Source organism: Hyla sarda, chromosome 9 (assembly GCF_029499605.1).
Source record: "Hyla sarda isolate aHylSar1 chromosome 9, aHylSar1.hap1, whole genome shotgun sequence".
In the NCBI taxonomy this organism is placed as follows: domain Eukaryota; kingdom Metazoa; phylum Chordata; class Amphibia; order Anura; family Hylidae; genus Hyla; species Hyla sarda.
Genome location: NC_079197.1, coordinates 153,647,187 through 153,667,051, shown reverse-complemented (window position 1 = coordinate 153,667,051; position 19,865 = coordinate 153,647,187). Strand labels below are relative to the sequence as shown.

General features: G+C 43.6%; 1 protein-coding gene across 3 annotated transcripts in view; it reads left to right on the top strand.

Annotated features, from left to right (window-relative positions):
• LOC130291167 (SLAIN motif-containing protein-like) overlaps positions 1-16,395 on the top strand; it is a 45,529-nt gene extending 29,134 nt beyond the window's left edge. For all 3 annotated transcript variants that reach the window (XM_056539653.1, XM_056539652.1, XM_056539651.1), the window contains 5 exons: positions 5,550-5,690; positions 6,593-6,910; positions 8,972-9,109; positions 10,270-10,570; positions 14,159-16,395. In XM_056539653.1, the coding sequence (XP_056395628.1) occupies positions 5,550-5,690; positions 6,593-6,910; positions 8,972-9,109; positions 10,270-10,570; positions 14,159-14,222 (962 nt within the window). In that variant the 3' untranslated portion in view covers positions 14,223-16,395. The remainder of the gene's footprint in view (positions 1-5,549; positions 5,691-6,592; positions 6,911-8,971; positions 9,110-10,269; positions 10,571-14,158) is intronic.
• The last annotated feature ends 3,470 nt before the right edge of the window (positions 16,396-19,865 follow it).

The following is a 19,865-nucleotide window of genomic DNA, read 5'->3' as shown; positions in this document are numbered from 1 at the left end:
GATTGCACATCAATGCGAGCTGTGGCAAGAAGGTTAGCTGTGTCTGTCAGCATAGTGTCCAGAGCATGGAGGCGCTACCAGGAGACGGACCAGTACATCAGGAGACGTGGAGGAAGCCATAGGAGGGCAACAACCCAGCAGCAGGACCGCTACCTCTGCCTTTGTGCAAGAAGGAGCAGGAGGAGCACTGCCAGAGCCCTGCAAAATGACCTCCAGCAGGCCACAAATGTACGTGTCCACTTAAATGGTCAGAAACAGACTCCATGAGGGTTGTATGAGGGTCCGATGTCTACAGGTGGAGGACGTTTGGCATTTGCAAAGATTGGCAAATTCGCCACTGGCGCACTGTGCTCTTCACAAATGAAAGCAGGTTCACACTGAGCACATGTGACAGACGTGACAGTCTGGAGACGCCGTGTAGAACGTTCTGCTGCCTACAACATCCTCCAGCATGACCAGTTTGGCAGTGGGTCAGTAATGGTGTGGGGTGGCATTTCTTTGGGGTACCGCACAGCCCTCCATGTGCTTGCCAGAGGTAGCCTGACTGCCATTAGGTACCAAGATGAGATCCTCAGACCCCTTGTGAGACCATATGCTGGTGTTGTTGGCCCTGAGTTCCTCCTAATGCAAGACCATGCTAGACCTCATGTGGCTGGAGTGTGTCAGCAGTTCCTGCAAGAGGAAGGCATTGATGCTATGGACTGGCCCGCCCATTCCCCAGACCTGAATCCGATTGAGCACATCTGGGACATCATGTCTCGCTCATCCACCAAAGCCACGTTGCACCACATACTGTCCAGGAGTTGGCGGATGCTTTAGTCCAGGTCTGGGAGGACATCCCTCAGGAGACCATCCCCCACCCCATCAGGAGCATGCCCAGGCGTTGTAGGGAGGTCATACGGGCACGTGGAGGCCACACACACTACTGAGCCTCATTGTGACTTGTTTTTAAGCACATGACATCAAGAAGAACCTGCACACTAAGGCTATGTTCACACAGCCTATTTTTTGCCGGAATGTGTGCCTGGAAAATTCCGCAAACAGGCACCAGCCAACAACATGCCAGTGCTAGGACCATTTGGAAATGCGTAGTCTACAAACTGTTTCTGGTGCGGAAGTTCCAATGTGTACATGATGCTGCAGAATCCCATTGTACACAATGTGACTCTTCTGCAACGGAATTTCCGAGCTGAAATTTTTTTTCAATTTTTTTTTCTTTCTTCCGCCGTGTGAACGGGACCTAGGCAGGATTTTACAGAAACCAGCAGAGGGAAGGAAAAATAAAGTGCAAATTACCTTGGCCTTAAAGGAGTACTCCGGTGGAAAACTTTATTTATTTATTTTTAAATCAACTGGTGCCAGAAAGTTAAACAGATTTGTAAATGACTTCTATAAAAAGAAATCTTTACTCGTCCAGTACTTTTTAGCTGCTGTATGCTACAGAGGAAACTTATTTTCTTTTTGAATTTCTTTTTTGTCTTGTCCACAGCGCTCTCTGCTAACACAGGATGTCCGTATCAGGAACTGTCCAGAGCAGGAGAAAATCCCCATAGCAAACCTATGCTGCCTTGGACAGGTCCTGACACGGACAGAGGTGTCAGCAGAGAGCACTGTGGACAAGACAAAAAAGAAATTCAAAAAGAAAATAATTTCCTCTGTAGCATACAGCTGCTAAAAAGTACTGGAAGGTTAAAGATTTACAAATCTGTTTTACTTTCTGGCACCAGTTGATTTAAAACAAAAAAAAAAATGTTTTCCACCGGAGTACCCCTTTAAGCTGCGTGAAACCAGGGCAAGAAGGGGAAACATCCATGGAGGGAAATGGTAATTAGGATTAAAGGGGTTATCCAGGCAAAAACTTTTTTTTTTTTTTATATATATATATATCAACTGGCTCCAGAGAGTTAAACAGATTTGTAAATTACTTCTATTAAAAAAATCTTAATCCTTTCAGTACTTATGAGCTTCTGAAGTTAAGGTTGTTCTTTTCTGTCTAAGTGCTCTCTGATGACACGTGTCTCGGGAACCGCCCAGTTTAGAAGAGGTTTTGCTATGGGGATTTGCTTCTAAACTGGGCGGTTCCCGAGACACGTGTCATCGGAGAGCACTTAGACAGAAAAGAACAACCTTAACTTCAGAAGCTCATAAGTACTGAAAGGATTAAGATTTTTTAATAGAAGTAATATACAAATCTGTTTAACTTTCCGCAGCCAGTTGATATATAAAAAAGTTTTTTTCCTGGAATACCCCTTTTAAGTTTAGTGACAGATGATCCCATAGGAGCCCATGGTTGCCAGATGTTGGACCTGTCTTTTACAGTGTTGATTCTTGTGTGGTTTATTGTGCCCTTATCTGGTCCATCAGGCGCAGTGCACATATGTTTTGCCCTTGTAGATCTTTTGTATGAGGTTTTGCTTTTACAGCGCTGAGTAATGTCCCAGGACTTTTTTTCTTTGACGTGTAGGTAGCTATGCGCATAGTTGTTGAGGCATGGCAATAAATACATGATGATGATGATAATAATAATCTTATTTTTATGTAGCGCTGAAATGTTCCTCTGCGTTGTGCAATACATGTGCAGACAAATTCGGGCATAACATAGTAACAAACCAGTCCACAATGCAAACCAGTGTTTCCCAACCAGTGTGCCTCCAGCTGTTGCAAAACTACAACTCCCAGCATGCCCGGACAGCCGAAGGCTGTCCGGGCATGCTGGGAGTTGTAGTTTTGCAACAGCTGGAGGCACTCTGGTTGAAAACACTGATGTAAACTATAGGAGTGAGGGCCCTACTCACAAAAATCTGAGGGAATAGGGAAGACCTATGCGGTCAAAGTACTTGCTTTAGGCTGGGTTCACACTACGTTTTCTCCCTCGCGCGCCCGTATGTCATTCATTTCAATGAGCCGGCCGGATTGAAACGTTCGGTCCGGTCGGCTCATTTTTGCGCCGTATGCGCTTTTACAACCGGACCTAAAACTGTGGTCAACCACGGTTTTAGGTCCGGTTGTAAAAGCGCATACGGCGCAAAAATGAGCCGACCGAACGTTTCAATCCGGCCGGCTCATAGAAATGAATGACATACGGTAACATACGGGAGCGCGAGGTTTTAGCTCCCTCCTGCCGTATGCGCTCCCGTATGGGAGAAAACGTAGTGTGAACCCAGCCTCACTAGGCGCAATTAAATCTTTTTTGGTTGCCTTTGGGAGATTTAAAGGGGCCATTATTGTGTAATATTCCGGTGTGATAGTGATGTAACCTTCTGTTTCTGCACTAGCTTTACCTGGGGACTCTGCTGTACTGCAAAATTGTCTGATAGCTGGATTCAGATTAGTTATTTTCAGGTTTAGTTGATGCACTAGGATTATATTCTGCTACAGTAATAGCTATAAAGGTGCGTTCCGTCTATCCCCGTATTTTTATTTATTTATTTTTTTTTTTAATCCCAGTTTCGGTTCTGTTCTTGCAGGCTGTAAACAGATTAAAAAAATTTTTTTTTAAATCCCATTCATGTCAGTGGGATATTTTTACAATCAGTTTACATCTGTCTGTACCCGTCTGCGCCCATTTCTGTTTTTTTGATGGCAGAAAAAACGGTACATGCAGTATTTTATTTTTTTTGTCTTCCTTTCTTCCATCAAAAAAACGGATACAGTAAATTTAACATTGAAGTCCATGGAAAACGGATGAGCCTTTAATGTCATCCGTCTTTTCGATCAGTTTTTTGATCAGTTTTTACTTCTGAGCATGCTCTGAACAAAAAATAAATATATATTTTTTTAGTTTATTAACTGAACAATAATGGATCCAAATGGATAACATCCATTTGCATCCGTTATGGTCAGTTTTTTTTTTTTTTTTTTTTAAAGGGGTGGAAAACTTATTTATTTATTTTTCTAAATTAACTGGTGCCAGAAATTGAAACAGATTTGTGAATTACTTCTATTAAAAAAATCTTAATCCTTCCAGTACTTTTTAGGGTCTTTAAAATACAGTGGAAATTCTTTTCTTTTTGGAACACAGAGCTCTCTGCTGGCATCTCTGTCCATTTTAGGAACTGTCCAGAGCAGCATATGTTTTTGCTATGGGGATTTTCTCCTATTTTGCACTGTTCTTAAAATGGACAGAGGTGTCAGCAGAGAGCTCTGTGTTCCAAAAAGAAAAGAATTTCCACTGTAGTATTCAGTAGCTAATAAGTTCTGGAAGGATTAAGATTTTTTAATAGAAGTAATTTACAAATCTGTTAAACTTTCTGGAGTCAGGTGATTTAAAAATAAATTTTGCACCGGAGTACCACTTTTAAATCCGTTTTTATTGACAGGAGAAGAACGGGACGGGTCTAGACGGCCGTGTGAACGCAGCCTAAGGGTGGGTTCACACTACGTTTTCTCCCATATGGGAGCGCATACGGCAGGGGGGAGCTAAAAGCTCGCGCTCCCGTATGTCACCGTATGCGCTCCCGTATGTCACCGTATGCGCTCCCGTATGTCATTCACTTCAATGAGCCGGCCGGAGTGAAACGTTCGGTCCGGTCGGCTCATTTTTGCGCCGTATGCGCTTTTACAACCGGACCTAAAACCGTGGTTGACCACAGTTTTAGGTCCGGTTGTAAAAGCGCATACGGCGCAAAAATGAGCCGACCGGACCGAACGTTTCACTCCAGTCGGCTCATTGAAATGAATGACATACGGGAGCGCATACGGTGACATACGGGAGCGCGAGCTTTTAGCTCCCCCCTGCCGTATGCGCTCCCGTATGGGAGAAAACGTAGTGTGAACGCAGCCTAAGATGGATTCCTATTTAGCTGACGGCCATCTCTCTTGACCCCCACCTATACACATGCACACTTGGATTGCCTGAGTGGCAATGAATGAGAAGAGTAGGCTGTTGCCAGATTCCTCTGCTGGGGCTGGTCTCCCCTATGAATAAAGGGGAATCTGGCTGCCTAATCCTTCTCTCTATGGACATAATCTTCCACCGATAGACTAATGTGTATGGCCGGCAATGCTCTTAGTGACTCTCAGTAAATTTATGAGCAGGGATGTGACGCTGAGAACCTTCCTATGGATAATCTGTGGATTGTATTCACCTCACTATTTATGGTAGTTTAATGTAAACCATTTTGGTAGTTTAATGTAAATTATAATCAGATCCATTTTAACATGATTTTATTGGGATTTTTCAAAGAATTAAACAAAAGGAACATTTCAACAATGAATTTGGAATGTAATATAGAACAAATGAATATCTTTGTCCATAAGACAAAAGACAATGTTAATAATAATCCATGTGTTGTAAAAATGTTGCATCAAATATAAACTTATCGTTTGTCATAACATAATTTAGCCGAACGATACTAAATGTTTAACATAAAAATGACCTATGTTAATTCGTAGTTATGAAAGGCTGAAGGCTTTATGAAATTTGAGCTATGTTAAGTTCTATATCTGTTTGTTGTAATTTACCGGAATCCCGATCCCGATCATCTGGCTCTATATATAATGTGCAGATTATCTTCTCATTGTCTAACAGCTTTTTCTGTTTCTTAAAGGTTACATGAGCGTCCATCCTGCTCTCAGCTCTCAGTCCTCTGTGGACAGTGAATTGAGCACATCCGATGACTCCATATCTATGGGATACAAGCTCCAGGATTTGACTGATGTACAAGTTATGGCCAGACTTCAGGAGGAAAGTAAGACCTATAGAAGAAGTCATACAGTGTCAGGATTTAAAGTGTTAATGTCATTAAAACAAGTTTTGACATATCAGAAGTTGTTGATCGCACCGGATCTCGTTCCTGAAACCACTGGTGATCGTCAGATACAAGTTGGGGAGGAAGGCAGCATTATATTCTACTCCCGGGCCGGCAGGTCCGACCTTTCCTCTAGAATCTATGCGAAATGAGAAAATATGGAATTGGCCGACCGGGGAGTGGAGCGCAATGTTGTCTGCTTTCCTGGCTTATATCTCAGGATTGCATGGTCTCCATCAACAGCTTTTGACTAGAGATGAGCGAACTTACAGTAAATTCGATTCGTCACGAACTTCTCGGCTCGGCAGTTGATAACTTATCCTGCATAAATTAGTTCAGCTTTCCGGTGCTCCTGTGGGCTGGAAAAGGTGGATACAGTCCTAGGAGAATCTTTCCTAGGACTGTATCCACCTTTTCCAGCCCACCGGAGCACCTGAAAGCTGAACTAATTTACGCAGGATAAGTCATCAACTGCCGAGCCGAGAAGTTACTGTAAGTTCGCTCATCTCTAGTAAAGAGTACAGAACATGTAATACCTCCCTGTACTGTAGGGTCGCTACCAGACAGCCAGTCAGCGGATGCTCTTCAGTAATACAGGGGTTTTACCAGTAAATGTCCATTCTGATTGGTCGGTCCTTTCAGCCATTGACACGTTTCACAGATCTGGACTGTCTATACATTGTATGTGGAGTCTGGTTGCATGTTACAATGGTCTAGAATAAAACCATTGTATGTTGAAAATATTGTTACCTGAGGCAATGGTAAGTTGAGGGGTCACTGTACTGTATTTAGTCATAAGATTAGATATATCGATCCAGCGACTAATATCGTCTTCCTTGCAGGTCTCCGGCAGGACTATGCTTCCAGCTCTGCTTCGGTTTCCCGGCGCAGTTCTAGTGCCTCCCTTAACTCTCTCAGACGAGGAACCTTCAGCGACCAGGAGTTTGATGCCTACAGTCTGGAGGACGACGATGACTGTGACTGTTCTCTGTCCTATCGGAGCGCTCACCGCTATTCCCCGTCTCCCCTCAGTTCACCACGGTGCCAGTCGCCTTCAGCCTCAGGTGAAAGCAGCAGATCAGCTGTTTCCCGCATCCGTCCACCTCGCAGATCTATGCAAAATCAAGTGCAAGACCGGATGAAATATCCTGGTTATGAAGGTAACACTACAGGGCCAGGCCCTCAATCTGGAAGGGATTATTTCATGCTTTGTTTCCTTAGTTAATCATGTGATCTGCTTCTGATAGTTGAGATTGCATCAGGTCTTACTCCTGAGACCCGCTGCAATCATAAGTCACTGCCAGGTGAAGTGCATGGCAGCCCACACCTCACTCTCCAGCTCTAACTCAAATCAGACCTTTCTTCTGCATAAGTTTATGGAGTGAAAAGGTCGGCTGTGCTGACTGGCTGGGGAGTGAAGCTCGCTGCCATGCACTTCACCCGGAGCAGTCTCAATTTTTCACATGTGTTAATGTGTCAAAAGCGAATATAAATGTCTCAAAGGTTATGTTTACACTACAGAATTAGTGAGGAAAATGTACTTGCTTAATTGTCCTTGGGGCTCACACCTTTCTGCTCCGTGCTAAATAGAGCAGAAATAATGTGGAATCGCCACTGATTTCCATTGCAGTTTTCCACAGAAATGAGCCCTGAATTAAAGGGAAAGTGACAATCTTGTATAGCTATTGGTTATCTTATATGCTTACAGTCCTGTTGGTGCACAGGGGGCAGGACCACTGAGCCCAAGCCGCCCCTCAGCAGTGATGTTAAACCAAGGCCTTTTGAGACTGTCACATGGGTCTACATCACTGCTAAGAGGCGACTCTGGCTCTGTGATCCGGCGGAGCCACAGGAGGACGTAGAAGAGGTCTGGACATCCTCCCCAGTGCACCAGCTGGACTGTAAGTATACAGACCAGTGCCAGGGAAATCATGTTCCCTTTAAAAAAAAAAAAAAAAAAAAGTTTTCCATGGTGGAATTTTGTCACTGAAATTCCCCATTGTGAAAGGGGTACTCCGGAAATATGTATATATTTTTTTTTAATCAACTGGTGCCAGAAAGTTAAACAGATTTGTAAATGACTTCTATTAAAAAATCTTTACCCTCCAGAACTTAACAGCTGTATGCTACAGAGGAAATCCTTTTCTTTTTGAATTTTTTTTTTTGTGTTGTCCACAGTGCTCTCTGCTGACACCTCTGTCAGTGTCAGGAACTGTCCAGAGCAGCATAGGTTTGCTATGGGGATTTTCTCCTGCTCTGGACAGTTCCTGATACGGGCATCAGGTGTCAGCAGAGAGCACTGTGGACAAGACAAAAAATAAATTCAAAAAGAAAAGAATTTCCTCTGTGGCATACAGCTGCTAGAAAGTACTGGAAGGATTAAGATTTTTTAATAGAAGTAATTTACAAATCTGTTTAACTTTCTGGCACCAGTTGGTTTAAAAAAAAATTTTTCCACCAGAGTATACCTTTTAAGGTTAATCGAACAGAATTCCTTAGCGCAATTCCTCACGCAGAAATTCCATAGTGTGAACAGACCCTAATGCTTTAAGCTCAGTAGAATAGAAGTCTGGTGGGGTTGCCTTATTTTATTCCAACTGCTTTTGAGATATATTTTTATATTTGGATTGTTTAAAACAAATAAAATGTCTCTTGCTGATTTTATCTATTTTAATCTGACCACACACCCGGCCATACTAATGTTGTCCACAGAGACTGATCCTACGTGGATGTTCCCACAATGCTTTACGGTTTCACTGCAATTTATTTAGTTAGTGCCCTGACAAACGAAGCTATAAAAAATGTTAAAAAAAAGCACAAACTACTGTCATACTGCTCCCTAATGATAACAATTAGAGATGAGCGAACTTACAGTAAATTTGATTCGTCACGAACTTCTCGGCTCGGCAGTTGATGACTTTTCCTTCATAAATTAGTTCAGCTTTCAGGTGCTCCGGTGGCTGGAAAAGATGGACACAGTCCTAGGAAAGAGTCTCCAGCCATCGGAGCACCTGAAAGCTGAACTAATTTATTCAAGATAAAGTCATCAACTGCCGAGCCGAGAAGTTCGTGACGAATCGAATTTACTGTAAGTTCGCTCATCTCTAATAAAAATCATCATTGCCAAGACATAAGAGCTTCTTCCTTTCCTGGTAGATGTACCTCAATTATATACAGAATAACTCGCTATATTGTTATAGTATTCTCCTGTTTTATTCCAGATGACATGAGGCACAGCATGCCCAATCTTGCAAAAACAAGTCTCCGTTCTTTGGAAGCTGTGAGAAGCAGCCGCAGTTTGGAGTCTGATCTCCAGGGGCCAAGTGGGCGACTAACCAGGATTCAGCAGCCGTCAGGCAGTATGTATATGTATACATGTGACATTTATATAATGCATAATGTTTATTCATAAAACAATGTAGAATGTGAATGCAGGCTGGTCTACATTGTTTGGATAGTTGGGTTCTAGCCACCCTTTAAGGCAGTGTTTCCCAACCAGGGTGCCTCCAGCTGTTGCAAAACTACAACTCCCAGCCGTTGGCTGTCCGGGCAAGCTGGGAATTGTAGTTTTGCAACAGCTCGAGGCACCTTGGTTGGGGAAACACTGCCTTAAAGGCAAATGTTTTTATCGCTGGAGGCGCTGAGCAGTCACTGTCAACACCCTGCAGGGATGCTGGTGCCAAGAAGTGACTGGAAATTTTCCAGCTGCCTCTTAAAGGAGAAGTTGTGTTCCCCATCACTCACTCATGTTTGGTGTGATGCTTAAAGGGGTTGTACAGGATTAGTAAAATGCACCTATCAGGAAGTTGTCTATGGTAATACAGCCCAGTCTCATTCAGTTTGGTAAAGTTGAACTGCAGTTCTGGTTTTGGAAGAAAGCAGCCATGTTCTTATGATTCCATAATTTTAACTTCATAATTTATTTTTATTTTTATCAGCACTTGAAAAGTAAAAGTCAGAAACAGGTTGTCATGAGGAATCAATAGTAATAGAAATAATAATAAAAATAACAATAAAAATAAATAATAATAAATGATAATAAAACATAATAAAAATAATAAATAATAAAAATAATAAATATAAATAATAGTAATAGTAAAATTAATAATAATAAAATATTTTTATTTTATATTTATATTATAATTTTTATAAATTTTATTATAAAAAAAAGATCTGCTTTTTTTTTATATTTTTATTTATTTTTTTCAGATTGACACCACACCAGTGATATCAAGAATATTTATTAAAACAAATATTTAGTATCATGACATAAAATATTGCACAGAGCAACAAGTTTTTGGGCAAAACAGGACTGTTCCAAAACAGGTGCATAGCATGCAGTACTGCCGAGGAAGGATGGGGGGGGATGATGTGGCCGCTGACCTAGTGTTGATACAAATTGCCCCTCGCCCGTTATGTATTGCACTAGAAGAAAGCTCTGTTCTAGCTGAGAATGTACATTTTGATTAGAGACAATATATGACCATGTTCTATATATAAATGTCTTTTCTTGTTCTAGGTGTCCCCCAGAGTAAGATGCGATTCAGTTCTGGCTCCAGCCTCTCTGCAGGGGTCCGTCAGCCCATCAAAGCCGGCCTAAGCACAAGCTCCCTCATGAACTCCAGGCAGCCAATCAAATCATCCGGGTACAACAGCTCGAGCGGCGTCCGTAAGATGTCCTCACCCGCATTAGGGTCCCCGATTCCTGGGACTTCTAGAGCCAGTAATCTTCCACCATCTGTGAAACACTCAGGTGTAAAATCTCAGTCCTCCTTAGGAAACGCTGCTCCTAAAAGCAAGATGGCGCAGCCTTCCAAGAGGTGAGAGGTTATGTTGTACCGTTTCTTTGTGTTGGGTTGTTTGGATAGGAGTTTCTTTCCTTTGCTGGAATGCATAAAATACAAACTATTAAGATCTTACAGTAGGAGTTTTTGACAACAGTGACCCCCCCCCCCCCGACCCATGATGGCCACAACATACGATCATTTTAACATACCATGGTCTCAGAGGCCATCGCATGTTGAATGCAGCATCAACATACGATGCTTTTGTATATCGGGGCCATCGCATAAACGGCTATCCGGCAGAGCAGACTGCTTCAGCTGCCCCCGGATAGCCATTTACGGTGCCCTGTGTGGTCCGCTGACGATCACTTACCTGTCCTCGGGGCTCCAGCGCATCCTCTTCGGGATCCCCTGCATTGTTGGCTCTCTCCCATCATCGTCATCACGTCGCTGCGCACGCCGTCCCGTCATCCAATAGGAGCGGCGTGCGTAGCGACGTGATTAGCGGCGACGGAGAGCGAGGATGTCGGGGAAGCGGAGGCCTTGCCGGAGCGTCGGGGACACCCCGGGGACGTGGCAACAGCGATGGAAGGCGACATCCAGGGCAGTGATGACGAGCGGTAATGGTCCGGAGCGGCGGGGACAGGTGAGTATAACCTCCAATACCAGTGGTCTTCAACCTGCGGACCTCCAGATGTTGCAAAACTACAACTCCAAGCAGGCCCGGACAGCCGTTGGCTGTCCGGGCATGCTGGGTGTTGTAGTTTTGCAACATCTGGAGGTCCGCAGGTTGTAGACCACTGTCCTATACTTTACATTGCACGGATCCCTCAACATACGATGGTTTCAACAAACGATGGTCGGTTTGGAACGGATTACCATCGTATGTTGAGGGACCACTGTATTGGGTGATGGAGACATATGTGGCACAATATTGTTTCACCGTGTAGAAAAGGTAGCGGCACAGGGTTGAAGGGTTGTGATGAGGAGCTAAGGGAAAGCAATGCATTCTGGAAAACTGCTCAGCAATGATATACAGGACTAAGACTCCTAAAACAAATACATTTTTGTTGGTTTTAGAATAGAGGCAGAGAGGTAAGCAATGCTGTATGCTACTGCAGATTCACTTTTTTTGGGGGGGTTCTTAGATGATGTCAAAATACCCACATAACAGATCTGCAGCGTATTTTATGCTGCAGTTCTGCTTATGACACCCCCCCCCCCCTATAGTGCGCCTCCAGCTGTTCCCAGGGGCCACAATGTCTGAGTACACTGTGTGCATGTGCAGCAACACTCTTGTCCCTGTGTGGCTGCTCATAGCGGCGGATTGCTGCAGGACACCTAGAGGCACACTATAGGGTCTGGTCAGTGCGGATCCACAGTGTAAAATATGCTGTGGATCTGTTACATGTGACCCTACCCTTAGGGTGTATCCACACATACAGCATCATGCACATAGTTGATGCGCAGGATTTGAAGCAGCAGATTTTATGCGGCAGTCTTCAGTATAAACTAAATGATTGAACAGAGCTTCAAATATGTGCAGGATACTGTATATGTGAATATACCCTTTGGGGTCTATCCACACGTACAGTATTCTGCGCAGATTTGATGCGCAGGATTTCAAGTAATTCAGTTTACATTGAAATCTGCAGCAGAAAATCCTGCGCGTCAAATCTGCGCAGAATACTGTACATGTGGATAGACCCTTAGGGATCTGTTTGCTTGTACAGTATCCTGCGTATATTTGATGCTCAGGATTTGAAGCTACAGATTTAGTTCAGTTTATAGTGAAATCTGCAGCATAAAATTAGCTGCTTCAAATCCCTCACATCAAATAGGAGCAGGATACTGTACGTGTGAATAGACCCTAAGTCTGCGTTCACACGTACAGGATCTGCTGCAAATTTTCTGTAGCTGATTTTGCTACCCATTGAAGTCAATAGATATCACAATCAGCAGTAGACCCTGTAAGTGTAAACATACCATTTTATTATAGGTCAACTGGTAACCCCCCAAAAATGCTGAATAATATAAGTGATTATTAAAAGTGCAATCTTTATTTAATTTGCACACTAAATTAGTTTAAAATATACAGGTGCCATACAGTCCTGTATGTAAAGGACAATCCTGACCAGCCGGCCTATAGAGTATGTTCAGTTCGTTTCCAATATGGGGTGCCTGCAGAAACACCCCTACACTTAGAGAATGTAGGACGTTGGCATCTAAATTAAAAACACTTACACGGCCCCCCCTCAACATGTTTCACTACCGAAGTAGCTTTATCAAGAGGCAAGCGGGTGCCTTCAGCTGTTGCAAAACTTCATACATACGCGGCGCAAATGCGTCAAAATCGTTAGAGCAGTCTTTTGTAACTAGGGTGCCTCCAGCTGTTGCAAAACTGCAACTCCCAGCATGCCCGGACAGCCGAAGGCTGTCCGAACATGCTGAGAGTTGTAGTTTTGCAAAAGCTGGAGGCCCCCCGATTTGAAAACGTTGCTTTATAGAGGCAGAGAACTCTCTCCCTGCCTCTACTGACAAGTCTTCCTCTCAGCCTCTGGGGATTTCGACGCATACGCTGTGTGTCTGATGGGGTCAGAGACTGCATTTGCGCCGTCATCCTCACTGGTGGCGCATGCGCAGACAAAACATGCAGGGCTGCAGTTGGAGGCGTGTCCTGTGTGTCAATCAATGTCACATGACTTTTTAGGGAGGGGGAATCAAGACTCAATAAATAATGAAGGTATGTTTGGCATGGGGGTATTCCAGCTATAGATATCTTATCCCCTATCCAAAGGATACAGGGTTTAAGATGTCTGAGCGCTGGGGGGGGGGGGGGGGGGGGCCTGCCACTGGGGTAGGGGGATAATATGTCTATGGCTGGAATACCCCTTAAAGGGCTTGACTATGTATCATGGAAGGAGGTCGACTATAGCATCCACCTCATTCTGCATTACTCCCTGCAGACAAACATATCAGTCCCCATCTTGTTTCTTTTTGGGGGAATGCGGGTGCAGCAGGGGGACCCCTTAGTGGTGGTCAGCGCCGGCCTTCAGCATGTGTAGACAGTAGTCAGTTTCTGAAGATCTTGTTAGGAACAGATGTTACCGAAGTAGCTTTATCAAGAGGCAAGCGTGCACGCTTGCCTCTTGATAAAGCTACTTCGGTAGTGAAACATGTCGAGGGGGGCCGTGTAAAAGTTTTCAAATCTAGTGCCATCGTCCTACATTCTCCAAGTGTAGGGGTGTTTCTGCAGGCACCCCATATTGGAAAACGAATTGAACATACTCTATAGACCGGCTGGTCAGGATTGTCCTTTACATACAGGACTGTATGGCACCTGTATATTTTAAACTAATTTAGTGTGCAAATGAAATAAATATTGCACTTTTAATAATCACCTATATTATTTAGGTGTATGGGGAGAAACGTGTTTTTTTTTTTTTGTTTTTTTTTTTTTTTTTTTTTTGGGTTACCTGTTGATGACCTATAAGAAAATGGTTTAGTAATTTACCCTCCATATATCGGTCTCATTAACGTGTAAAATACGTGTAAACATACCCTCAAATAGTTTACGTTCACCTTCTACTTACTACTTCTGATTTCTTCTTTTTTGTAATACAGATCCCAAAATCCCTCAAGGACACATCCTCCGGACGACGACTCGTGGAAAGACGGTTGCTATTAAATCGCCCCAAAGATGAGCTTTCTTTACTGTTTTGACAGGTCCAGCGGGCTGGACCTAATATTTTAAAGGGGGTAAAAAAGAAATAAAAAAAGAAGAGACCCTTAACCTGTTTGCCGGATCTGAAGACCCTTTTTGCGTCTTTGCTACAGTTTACGTTTCAGGTTTTCGTTTTTCAGACTTTAAAAAAAAAAAAAAAAAAGACGAAAAAAATGAACATCCTGCTGTTTCTGTATTTTGTTGCTTGTTGTAGGAGAGGAGTCCGTTTCACCTTGACGCGGAGCCAATGGTTTTAGAAGGACAAAACAAAACGGATTTACGTTGTTGGACATTTTTGCACTATTGCTGTTGAGGTTCCGTGTGCACATGTTGAAGGCGGCCATCTTGAAAATGTTAATTTCTCGCCCCGCGCAAATCTTCTGTTTTTGCCATCTGAGTGGAGAGGGTTGGATGTTAGTGCTTACATGCTTACACTCCGTTTACATCTGTTCAAAAAGGAAAAAAACTCTTGGCATGTCATTGTCTTGTCAAAAATTTTGATTGCTCAGGGTCTGGGTACTGAGACCCCCACCAATTGCTAAAATGAATAGGGATAAGTGCTTGGCTAAGTGTTTCAGTCCTTGTCTCTCTTCTTGCTGCAGGAGATAGATTGACTATATAGTAAGTCTTTTCTCCTGTGACAAGGAGGCAGAGAGCGAGAGAAACGCTTAGTTTAGTGTTTCTCCCTGATCGTTCTTGCAATCAGTAAGGGTCTCAGCACCCAGACCCCGCCCAATCAAAATTTTTGACATTTTTTATCTGTAACATATATATTTTAAACATGTTTAAGTACATCTGAAACCGCTACTATAGCCTATCAGGGGGTTGGTCTCCCCATGCCAAACAAACCTTTTATTATCTCTGCGCGTGTCAAAATCTCTAGAGCAGCGTTTCCCAACCAGGGTGCCTTCAGCTGTTGTTAAACTTCATGCACGCAACGCATGCTTCAAAATCGTTAGAGCAGTGTTTTGTAACCAGGGTGCCTCCAGCTGTTGAAAAACTACAACTCCCAGCATGCCCGGACAGCCTTCGGCTGTCCGGGCATGCTGGGAGTTGTAGTTTTGCAACAGCTGGAGGCACCTTGATTTGAAAACGTTGCTTTATAGAGGCAGAGAACTCTCTCCCTGCCTCTAGTGACAAGTCTTCCTCTCAGCCTCTAGGGATTTCGACGCATATGCTGTGAGTATGATGGGGTCAGAGACTGCACTTGCACCGCCGTCCTCACTGGTGGCGCATGCGCAGACAAAACACGCAGGGTTGCAGTTGGAGGCGTGTCCTGTGTCAATCAACGTCACATGACTTATTAGGGAGGGGGAATCAAGACTCAACAATAAATAATAAAGGTATGTTTGGCATGGGGGTATTCCAGCTGTAGACATCTTTTCCCCTATTCAAAGGATAAGGGATAAGATGATCGCGGAGGGGGGGGGGGGGGCTGCCACTGGGGTAGGGGGATAAGATGTCTATGGCCGGAATACCCCTTTATGGGCTTGACTATGTATCATGGAAGGAGGTCGACTATAGTATCCACCTCATTCTGCATTACTCCCTGCAGACAAACATATCAGTCCCCACCTTGTTTCTTTTTTGGGGGGAATGCGGGTGCAGCAGGGGACCCCTTAGTGGTGGTCAGCGCCGGCCTTTAGCATGTGTAGACAGTAGTCAGTTTCTGAAGATCATGTTGTTAGGAACAGATGTTATGTAGATCGTCTGAACATTTTTATACAGTTTTCAGTTTTTTTTGCCCATTCAGGGAACTCGAAACATTTTTGTAAATTTTTTTTTTTTCTATTTCAAAGCAGAGATGTTTGTTTTTGTTGTTTCTTCATCTGCAAGTTTTTAAGGTTGTAGACCTGAAACGGTTCAATGTGTGAATACGTGTATATACATAGATCTATTCCAATATGAAGAAGTCACTGGAAAAAAAACAACAACAAAAAAACATTCCTTTGCCACAAGGACTGGCTTGAGCTGCGATCACAAATGACTGTGCACAATATTTGTGTGGTTATATAAAGTGGGGTGGTTAGTTGCGTTGTGTAGATGAGACTATGTTTTGTGGAACGTCACCTTTTTTTTGATTTCCTGCTCGACATCCTCTCAGTAAATGGAGAAATGTTACATGGCGTCGTGTGGTTACTGCTGGACTGTGCGCTCAGAGAAACACTCCAAATATACATGTATTAAAGGGGTACTCCGCTGCTCAGCGTTTGGAACAAACTGTTCTGAACGTGGGAGCTTGTGACATCATAGCCCCGCCCCCTCAGGACGTCACGCCCCACCCCCTCAATGCAAGTCTATGGGAGGGGGCGTGACATCCGTCACGCCCCCTCCCATAGACTTGCATTGAGGGGGTGGTGTCATGAGGGGCGGGGCTATGATGTCACCCACCCCCGCTTTGAGTATAGTTAGGCCCAGTTCACACTACAGCGATCCTACCCGGAATTTTCACACAGAAATGCTACTTGTACCGAGCAGCAAAATCCCATTGAGATCTAGAATCTGCGCAAAATTTCCTCGTGGAAATTCCTTAATGTGAACGAACCCTTACGTGGGCACTGTCATTAATTATTATTATTTTTTTTGCATAAATAAGATTTGACAAATACTTCCTTAAAACAAATGTCATCTTAGGTAATTTTCATGGCCACTAGGGGTCTCTCTTCTGGTCCAGACTGCATTCCATCTACTCAAAAGCACAGACTTTGGTCTCCTGCTGGACTGGCAGGAGACCAAGCTCAAGACGTGCTGTCTGGCCATAGGCAGTGAATAGCACTCGCTCTCTCTGCCTGTGTATAAAACAGCTATTCAACTGCCTATGGTCAGACAGCACTTCCTGAGTTTGGTCTCCTGCCATTCCAGCAGGAGACCAAAGTCTGTGCTTTTGAGTAGAGATGAGCGAATTTACAGTAAATTCGATTCGTCACGAAAAGGTGCTCCGGTGGGCTGGAAAAGGTGGATACAGTCCTAGGAAAGAGTCTCCTAGGACTGTATCCACCTTTTCCAGCCCACGGGAGCACCTGAAAGCTGAACTAATTTATGCAGGAAAAGTCATCAACTGCCGAGCCGAGAAGTTCGTGACGAATCGAATTTACTGTAAATTCGCTCACCTACTTTTGAGCAGATGGAATGCAGTCTGGACCAGAAGGGAGACCTCTAGTGGCCAGATATAGAAGGCAATGGAAGTGACATAAAAAATACTTTTACTCCCTGTAACAGAGAAAAAATTACAAATCTTATTTTACCTGCTGTATCATATGTAAAATAATAATTTTAATGACCGTGCCCATTTAAGCTAATGGCAGCAGATTTACCAGTAAGCCCATGTAGAACCTCCAATCACAATGACAAAGTAACAAGTTTGGCCTTACTACATTCTGAACATGGACTGTACAGATAGTGTAGTCTGTGACATCCTTACTTTGAGGCCTTATACTGAATCCCAAAAAGTGGATGTCCACCCCTGAAATCAAAACGGGTTCATAATGTTCACATGTACTGTATACACTGCAGATCAATTTACACAAAATCATCATGACATGAAGATGTTAAAAGCTATTATACAGAATATTAATAAATATTGTGAAGGAATAGAAAAACAGAGCACCAGGATAATAGCACCACACCTGTCTTCAAGTGGTTTATGGTACTGCAGCTCTGTTCCATTGAATTGAAATAAATGAGTTGTAATACCACAAACAACCTGACAGGACAGGGTGGTGCTGTTTTTGGAAGAAATACTGCTGAGGCCAGAGCAAGCAAAAAAGACTAAAAACAAAATAACCTATACATGGCAACAAAGAACGGCAAACCATGCTATATAAGTGACCTATGTATGTTACAGGGGTACTCCGGTGGAAAACTTGTCCACAGTGCTCTCTGCTGACACCTGATGCCCGTATCAGGAACTGTCCAGAGCAGGAGAAAATCCCCATAGCAAACCTATGCTGCTCTGGACAGTTCCTGATACAGGCATCAGGTGTCAGCAGAGAACACTGTGGACAAGACAAAAAAGAAATTCAAAAAGAAAAGAATTTCCACTGTATCATACATCTGCAAAAAAGTACTGGAAGAGTAAAGATTTTTTTAATAGAAGTAATTTACAAATCTGTTTAACTTTCTGGCACCAGTTCATTTAAAAAAAATTTTTTTTTCCACTGGAGTACCCCTTTAAGCAACAAGACTTAAAAGGGTACTCCACCCCTAGACATCTTATCCCCTATCCAAAGGATGGGGGACAAGATGTCTGATCGGGGGGGAGACCCCTGCAATTTTGGCTGTGGCACCCCAGACACTTTGTACTGGATGAATGGCGATGCGGGTTGGAGGCTTGTGACATCACGGCCACACACCCTCAATGCAAGTCCATGGAAGGTAGCGTGACTGCTGCCCTTCCCCTCCCATAGACTTTTTCATTGAGGGGGTGTGGCCGTGACATCAGAGCCTCCAGCGCTAGGAAGGAATGCTGGGTGCAGCAGGGAGATTGTGGGGGTCCCCTGTGCTCTCCCTGTTGCACCCAGTTTTGGTTTAGAGATCAGACATCTTCTCCCCTATTCTTTGGATAGGAGATAAGAGGTCTAGGGGTGGAGTACCCCTTTAAGCAATTTTACAGAACACAACTTACTACTTGATTAATAATTGCAAAGCTTCGATTGCTTGGCAGAATGCAGGGGCTTGATGGCGGTCCGGGCATTCTGGGGCCCCCTGGTTGGGAAGCGCTGGTCTATATGCTGCATACAGATGTAAGATGTCTGGACATTTTGAAGCCATGGGGGGGGAAGTTTTGTCTAGAAAGAAATTGAATTTTTGTGCAAATATTTGAAGAAAAAAATGCCGACTGGCGTAGTTTTATACATTTCTAAAATAATTTCTCACCATTTTTCTAAAAGGAGAAAATTAAACTAATTTTCTAGTCGGCCAGAAAACAGGTAAATATTATGTGATTGAGAAGACAATTTAATGGTCACCTTCAGGATCACAAACAGTTAATATGTTGTACATGTTGGGGAGAACAGGTAAATCTGGTGTCCCCTATAGCCAGCTGCTCCAGTAGGAATCTGTCCATAAATCAGTTTGAAATGAACTTGGCGCCAATTATAATGAAATCTTATTGGACAGGCCAACAACAATCGTTAATGTTTCGGTCCTATCCAGGCCTTCATCAGAACGGTACCGGACTGCTGCGGAAGGTAACATGCTGCGGAGATGAAATGGTCAGGTGATGTGCTGCTAGCGAGACAGGGCACAACTTCGGAAATGGCAGGAATTTTCGTGGCGCTGACTGGAATAGAAACAATCCAGTACGGTGGCTAGAAACAAACCTCTTTATTGAACAAGATGCAATGTGTTTTGCTGCGCTTGCGCAGTGAAGCATGTTGCATTTTGTTCAGTAAAGAGTGAAGTAAAACGCGTTGCATCTTCAGTAAAAAGCGCAGCGAAACGTGTTGCATCTTGTTCAGTAAAGAGTGCAGCGAAATGTGTTGCATCTTATTCAATAAAGAGCGCATTTTGCACAGAGAAACGCATTGCATATTGTTCAATAGAGCGCAGCTTGCGCGGCAAAACGCATTGCATCTTGTTCAATAAAGAGCGCAGTGAAACGCGTTG